This window comes from Lactuca sativa, chromosome 8 (assembly GCF_002870075.4).
Source record: "Lactuca sativa cultivar Salinas chromosome 8, Lsat_Salinas_v11, whole genome shotgun sequence".
Taxonomy (NCBI): domain Eukaryota; kingdom Viridiplantae; phylum Streptophyta; class Magnoliopsida; order Asterales; family Asteraceae; genus Lactuca; species Lactuca sativa.
The window spans coordinates 70,187,678-70,196,250 of NC_056630.2; the positions used below are offsets into that span (position 1 = coordinate 70,187,678).

At 33.6% G+C, this 8,573-nt stretch overlaps 1 protein-coding gene across 1 annotated transcript; it reads left to right on the top strand.

Annotated features, from left to right (window-relative positions):
* Positions 1-215: 215 nt before the first annotated feature.
* LOC111921904 (ureide permease 1) lies at positions 216-3,464 on the top strand. The gene is made up of 8 exons (XM_042897089.2): positions 216-422; positions 914-1,213; positions 1,317-1,455; positions 1,533-1,707; positions 2,076-2,107; positions 2,180-2,274; positions 2,720-3,094; positions 3,184-3,464. Exons 1-8 carry the CDS (start codon positions 321-323, stop codon positions 3,337-3,339), a joined length of 1,374 nt encoding a protein of 457 aa, XP_042753023.1. The 5' UTR covers positions 216-320; the 3' UTR covers positions 3,340-3,464.
* Positions 3,465-8,573: the final 5,109 nt, after the last annotated feature.

An 8,573-nucleotide genomic window follows, 5' to 3' on the forward strand; every position in this document is an offset into this window, starting at 1 on the left:
ATTAGTGGTGCTGCATCTTTGAAGGCTCACATCATTTCTTGCTCATCTCCAAAATATCTTGGTACGCAATCATTATTGTTCATGAAAGTGACCTCATTGCTATATGAAATGAAAATTTGCTGGCAATATGTGCTACTTTATTTTGTTTTTTTGTTTGCAGAATTGAATTACCTTTTGTTCTATGATTGGTTGGTATTATGTCTTTTTATTTTATATATTTATAGGGTTGTCGTGATTGTTAAGTAGCTTCAGATTCTTTGGAGATTAGCAATTTCTTTTAAACTCAGTTCCCAATTTTTTGTAAACTGCTTTCCGCTGCAATGGTGGGTTTGACTTTTTTTTTTCTTTCTTGTCAAAGATGCAAACTACGTCTTTTGCTTTCGGAGATTCGTTTCTTTATGGTTAATTCTATTTGTTTTCATGTATGTCATCATCTTAGTATCTTTTCTTTAAGAATTATCGATCTTTTAAACTATAATATTTGGGTTTTTTTTATGCATATTGATCTTATGGTTTATCGAAAATGTCAAAAAAAACAATACAGTTTGCAAGAACTATCTATTTTAGGCAAATTGTATCATTTTCTTTTGTAAATACTAAATAGAGTCTTGAAGATTCTTAGGTTCTTGCATATTCTTTGCAGATTCATCATTCATCTAATACTCATGTTTTTCTTTGGTCAACATTCAACTCTGTTCTTTAAATTTCATGTATAGATTGAAAGATATCTGCCTTTCGCATTCATATAACCATTTTACTCATTTTACTTGTTAACTTTCTTAAGTTTGATCGATAATCTCTCTACATTTTGATCGGTTGAAAAAAGTCAACTTTTGCACAGTTTCTTTTAGATTCATTTCAAGATTCTTAAAAACGCTAACACCTTCTAACATCAATTCAGTTATGGTTTTAGGATTTTTCCGAGTTTCCTTTCTTGACTACTTTTACAACAGAGGGAATCCGTTCGAATTTGAAGATGTACATAGTAGATAGCAGAGGAGGAGCCATAGCATGCATGCTGCTTGCGCTCCTCTTCCTAGGAACATGGCCTGCAATTCTAACTCTGTTAGAACGACGTGGTCGTCTTCCTCAACACACTTATCTTGATTACACAATCACCAATCTTCTGGCTGCTGTCATAATCGCTTTTACATTTGGGGAATTTGGCCATACCAATGATGACAAACCCAATTTTCTAGTCCAGCTTTCTCAGGTATAATCACGCACGTAAACCATTCGACAAAATGCATCAATGAGCCACACATTCATAGTCCGTATGCATTCTTGAGTTGTGAATTACAATCTGCTTTTTTCAGAACAATTGGCCAAGCGTTCTGTTTGCAATGGCAGGTGGGGTGGTTTTAAGCCTTGGAAATCTGTCAACACAATACGCTTGGGCTTTTGTTGGTTTATCAGTAACTGAGGTCATCACTGCAAGTATTACAGTTGTTATAGGTATCATCATCATCATCATCATGACTATTTTGAAACATATATGGGATGATGATTTTGAGTTTGTGAATGGGTGATAGGTACAACTTTGAACTACTTTTTAGACGATAAAATCAACAGAGCTGAGATACTTTTCCCAGGGGTTGCGTGTTTCTTGATTGCTGTTTGTCTTGGTTCTGTTGTGCATGCATCTAATGCCAAAGATAATCAAGAAAAGCTTGATGGATTAAAAGGTTCTCAAATTGACAAAAAAGGGTATATCTTTTTTTTTAGTGTCATCATATATCAAACTATTGACTTGTATATATGGAATTCTAATAGAGTAAATTACTGAAATGGTCACTATGGTTTGGTCAAAATTACACGTTTGGTCTCTAACTTTTTTTTTGCACTCGGATCGTCCCTGTGGTTTGATTTTGTTGCGTTTTTCGTCCCTTACATACATAACGTTAGGGACCAAACGTGCAATTTTGACCAAACCGTAGGGACGAAAAACGCAACAAAATCAAACCACAGGGACGATACGAGTGCAAAAAAAAAGTTAGGGACCAAACGTGCAATTTTGACCAAACCATAGGGACCATTTCAGTAATTTACTCATTCTAATAATTAATACGTGACAGATCAATTAGCAGCGGATCATACGCGACATCAAGTAAGACTACTTGAATTTTTCACTAACCTTTTTAAGTTGGATTATTAGTTTGATAATTTTTTTGATTATCAGAAAAGGATCTGGAGGATGGAGGTGGTAAAGGAGAGAAAGCGAAAGCAGGGACTGCAAGTTTTCTTATTGAACTCGAGAGCCAAAGAGCAATCAAGGTTATATTGTACATAAACCACATTCACGCATGTTCACATTGAATGAGTTGAAATTTAGTCATCTAACATGTGTAAAACCAACCATAGAAAATAAGAACACAAAAACATATACAAAACAAACTTCAAAACCAGAGAAAAACCATGGGCCTACAAGAAAAAGATTCAACATACGTAATTTTTTGACAATCACATAGACAGATCTCTCTAGCTACACCATAATCACACCTACATTGTCCAAATATTTAACTCGCATATTTCAACACTTCACAACAAAAAGAATAAAAGAAAACAAATTAGATTAGTTTTAAGTCTGTTCAATCCAGTTTTTTCCTTTTTCATCTATGCGGGACAAATTTCTCCATTTATGCTAGCCAACAAATCTCAACATCTAACACCGATCTTCTACAAGTGTCATGATAAACTTGTGCATTTGTGGGGATTTCAGGTATTTGGAAAAAGCACATTCATCGGTTTAGCCATATGTTTGTTTGCTGGAATATGTTTTTCTCTCTTCTCACCAGCATTTAACCTTGCAACCAATGACCAATGGAATACATTGGATGATGGTGTTCCTCACTTAAGTGTCTACACAGCTTTTTTCTACTTTTCTTGCTCTTGTTTTGTGATTGCCATAATTTTAAACATTACATTCCTTTATCACCCGGCATTCAACTTGCCTAAATCTTCAATCAAAGCCTATTTGAATGACTGGGAAGGGCGTGGTTGGGCGTTTTTGGCTGGTTTTCTTTGTGGTTTTGGAAATGGTCTCCAGTTTATGGGAGGTCAAGCTGCTGGTTATGCTGCAGCTGATGCAGTTCAGGTTAGTTTTTGTTGTACTTTATTGTACAAGTAGTTAAAGCATTTGGATGAAGATGTTTACCTTATGAGGTTGTTGTGAAATGATTTCAGGCACTTCCACTTGTGAGTACCTTTTGGGGTGTGCTTATTTTTGGTGAATACAGAAAGTCTTCGAGGAGAACGTATGTCTTTCTTATAGGCATGTTGTCTATGTTTATTGTGGCTGTTGGAGTTTTAATGGCTTCATCTGGTCATCGGAAACATTAAGATGATTTAAAGGATAAAATTGTAATATGGGATTTAAAACACTGCAAAGTTCAGTCATTGTATAATCAACATTGTACACACGATAACCCTATGTGATTTATTTTTTCCTGCCTTGATTTGCTTCATCTTATGGTTAACGTTAATTTAAGAAAAAACTGCAAAAATGGTCTTAAAAATGTCTAAAAAGTCATTTTCAATTTACAACATATCAAAACCACAATTGTCAAAGGGACAACATTTGTGTAAATATATGTGGAGTCCAAGATTATCTCTTCAAAAAAGACCTTGCGGAGAGAAGGGGAAATCCAACATATATAGTCAGACCGTGTCGCACTGATGTGGGATACACTAACACTCTCCCTCAGAGCATGTAAGATAATAAATTGATTGATACTCAAAACATAATTACATAGGAATATATAGAAAATACTTAAACTCTAAAGGGTTTGGGCCTAAACCCTAATCATTAATATCCCAATATTCTAACTTCGCACGACACGATGTTTCAACCGCCGGCCGGCCGGCCGGGGGTGTGACAAATTACCACTACCAATTCTTGTTGAATTTTTAATACGCAATAGCATAATCTTTTAACAATTTTAACCCATAAATTCTCGAAAACTTAAGACTCACATTTCATTACCGATTCATAAATCCTTCCGGAAAGGGTATTCAACTTGTCCCCCAACTTTATATGGATGTCGAATGAGGTACTATATATACCTAGATTATGAAGTTGGTTTATAGAGCCAACTTTTTTTTTTTTTCCAAAATACCATGCACTTTAACCCCTCCATTTAATGGTCCGAACCCATTTTTTTCTCCTTCCGTAGTCGTTTCTCCAAAGTTAAACTTGTAGTTCCATGAAAAGGCTCCAATAAATTGACTTACTTTCGTAGCTTCATCTGATGCAACTCTTCTTACAAAGCTCAAGAGACTATGAAAAGTTCTCATTGTAATCACTTAATTATACCCATGCGTTTTTTTTTCAAATCAATGAACTCTCTCCTACCGCCTAATTTCCTCAACCATACAAAATCTTTCTTTAAACATCTCCAACGATTCTTCCTATGTCACGTGATTTAAGATTCATGAGTTAGTGTTAGTCGTATCGCTGTAATGCTCTCTTCTTGAACTTGATCTTAAAAAAGTTTACTTTTGATCATCTTTGACAAGCACAAAACGTCATCTCAATCTCCACTATCCAGTTATGCAACATAATTGATCAAGTGTTTCTTCATAACTGCGAGTCTACGAGGTTGGCACATGTTGAAATCTTTGTAAGTACAACCCATTATTAGTCACTTCTTCCTCCTCCTCATAAGAATTTGTTCCCATGGGTTGTTCTTTTTCCACATTATGGTATGGGTTGTCATACTCTCTTTCATTCACCCCTAAGTCATTCCGAGTTGAACATTCTTCCAATATCTTCCTTAATCTTTTCTTCTTGCATCGAAATCATTCTTTAAATTTGATTCATGGTCTTTTCTTCTTGACTTCCCATAACTTTATCAAGGATGGATCAAAATTTGTTTAGCATAGTTGGAGTTGCTTTTCTTTCCACATTGAGGTTTTCACCACATTTGATTCTAAGTGGATTATGGTTTCCACGAGTGTTAATTATTCTGAGAAATTAACATTGTTAAATCGAAATGATATTATATATAATCACTAATTAAAAAACATAAGCCTTACTTACCATGAGAATTTACATGCTACTTCTAATATATTAATTACACATTTAGAAGGCTAAACATATAAAATCTTATTGCTTATGATTTTTTTTTTTTTTTTTTTTTTTTTTTTTTTTTTGGGGTGGGGGGGGGGGGGGGGGGGGGGGGGAATATAACATGTCTAAAATATTTGAGCAGGGGACCGCAACCAAAATTTTGTTTTTTAGGCCTAATATTTGTAAAATTATAGTATAGGGATTACTTCTAACGAACAAATCAGGGAGATCTACAACCTCTTCCGCCCATAACAAACCTCTGCCACTGAGTTCGAATACCTTAAAATTTCCAAATACATCTAGAGCACATATAGTTTAAGTCTAAGTACTAATCCTAGTACCTAATTCACTTAAACTTAGGCCTTTCAACATGGTCTACATTTTCATGCATGATGGCTGATGTGGTGGACTTTTCCACGCGTGAACACCACCTGCAAGGGGCGTAGGTGTGGTGTGGCGTGGATCCAGCTACAAACGACCACGATAAATTCGATTGGTTAATGCCATTTGACCGTTTTCCTTGTGTATTAACTGGAGAGATATTTAGATGCAGTTAAAATGGTTTAAAAGGAAGTAGATTGAAGCTTTGAGATTTTGTAATGGCTAATGACCTGTTTTCTGAAAAACGGATGAAGAAGGAAACAAAAAACGCAAACGGGTTTAAAAAGAATGATTGATATTTGCTTTTAACTAAAGTTACAACGGTGCTCCTTGAGAATGTATCTTTTAATTTCATTACACCATCTCATTTATGTTTGAATTAAGTTAAACCCTCAACTATATATAATTATATATGTTTTGTTTAATAATTGTTTTTTAATTTCTTCTAATGTCAAAAAAAAAATTTAAAAAGAAAAAGGAAAATGATGTTGAGTGGTAGCCATTTACAAGGGTTAGTGGTTTGATAGTGAGTTTGTAGTGGAGTTGATGTGGGGTCACTTTTTGAGTGGGTTAGGTGTGACCATACCTCTTAGCCTTATGCTATGATGCCTAACCCGGTTTTTCTAAAATCGGTTCGTTTTTTTCAACGGTTAAAAAATGGTTGAATATGTACCTCTCCTGGTTATATTAGTGATTTCTAAAAATTTGGAAAATATATCCATAAAATGTGGATCTATCCAAAATGTAACGGAAAAAACATATTTTTCCATATAATTTCGAATAATCTACACCAAATTATCAAAGTTTTTGGTTGGAAGTCATTAGATTATGGGTAATGTTGGTGATTTTGTATCATGAATGTGTATTTAAGTGTAATGGATTGACTTGTTGACCAAAAATCAATCTTGATGAATATTAAACAAGTAAGGAAGGTGCGGAGTGCACACTTGTTTAAGTTCATTCAAGATTCAAAGTAGACTGTCATTTAGTGGCGAAGCCGCTAAATGAACGGGGGTCCGGGGACAGCGCCCCTGGGAGCGAGGTCCAAGGGGCGGCAGCCCCTGATTATGGGTAATGTTGGTGACTTTGTATCATCATCGTATGAGTTATATTACTATATAAAAAATGTTGGTGAACCCAGTTTTTTTACTTCATTTTGAACTTTATTAATGATCCGATTTTGTGACAGTTTATGACTGTTTTGACACTTGGGTACTTTTTGGACAAAGAAAACCATCTTGACAGTTTTCAGACAAATGAAGTACTTAATCATTTTGGTCATCATTTTCCTGGCACAACAATCACGAAAATCATACTTCATATTCTTTGTTCTTAAAACTCTTCTGAGTCTTATCCGATTAAAGGTTGAGAGTACCATCCAAATACTTTAATTTGAAATTCATGGCATTAATTAGAGTTGAAGGAAGAAAGACATGAAATGCTAGAAAGATGGAATCTATGAATGAGCTCTTTCGTGTAAGCCTAGAACTAGTGTACACACGATTTTCAGAATTTCAAAACGATTTATTACCCCGAATTTATAACAGGTAATATGTAAAATTAGATTAGTTCGGAGTTTTTATAAAGATTCTATGATTTTGTTTTCAAATAAAGAACGTTTCAAATTTTTTTTTTGGGTTTTGTTATCTGAATATCCAATGATGAATTCTAACATTTGTGCCTTTGTTTTGGATTTCACATATCTCCACAATCGTGATAATGTTACGTAAATTACTTTTAATATATGTGTATGTTAACCGATTCATGATGATGTTGTTAAATTTATGATAATGTTTGCACCTAAAAATAAATACTTTTATACTAAACTTAAGATATGTTTGTTTAGTTTACGAACAAGGAAATGACACACTAGTCCTACAATATTTTTGGAATTTATCGAAAAAGTCACTTAACTTTTTTTGGTGATTTATGAGGGCAGGAAGTTTTCGGGTCTAATTGGCCGCTTTGGACAATTGAAGGGTTAACTTTGCTACCTATTTTTCACTGGACAATTGTTGATTATAATTCAAAGTAAAATAAATCAATGGTGAAACGGGAGCCGTACATAGGGCTGTAAACGAGCTGAACGAACACGAACAATGGATTGTTCATGTTAATTCATTTAAGTTAGCTGAGCAAACGAACGAACATGTATGGATAAACAAAAAAGTTTTCTTGTTCATGTTTGTTTGTTTGACAAGTTATCTTGTTTATGTTCGTAACAAGCTAAATGAACATAAACGAACAATGATAAACAAATATAGTTACACATATATGAACATAAACGAATATATAATATAGTAGTGTAACAAATTATCTTGGTCATGTTTGTTTGTTTAAGTTCCTGTTGAAATAGACAGAACAGATTTTCCCAACATCTTCATTTCTTATACCATTAAATGATTAAGAAGCAAAACGTTTTCAAGTCTACTTACAAATTAAACCTCACTACAAAGCCCTAATCTACACTCTTGATTTATCACTCAATACAACTTAATACAGACTAAAAACTCATCTGCAAACTATAAAGACAAAGATTATACACAAACTATTACAAATGATCAACAAAAGAATCAAAGGATGAAAACCCTAAGAGAGAAAACCCTAAAACGTTGATCTTGAAGATGACTGAATGAACCATCCTTCACTCTCTCTCTTCTTTTATACTTCAGATACACTACACTGATACAATTATAACCCAAATCAAAACCGACCCAAATCCATTAGTCGCGTGTTTATCCTGCAATTTTACTTTAACAACCACACAAAAATATATTTTGAACACAAAACACCCTTTATTAAAAAAAATATTTAAGCTAATAAATATGAGATTGTAACTTTAAATTATTTTCAACATCCCCCCTCAATCGAAATATATATCTTTCTTTCTTTAAAACATCAATAAGACCCATTTTATTAGACATAAATTCATGTTGTTTTACATTCAAAGATTTATTAAGAATATTTGCATTTTATTCAGTTGAATTTATTTTAACTAATCTTAATACTCCATTAGAATTTTTTTCCCTAACAAAATGTAGATCGATTTCAAAATGTTTTGTCATTTCATGAAACACAGGATTAACAGCTAATTTAATTGTTAAATCATTGTAAAAAAAATAGA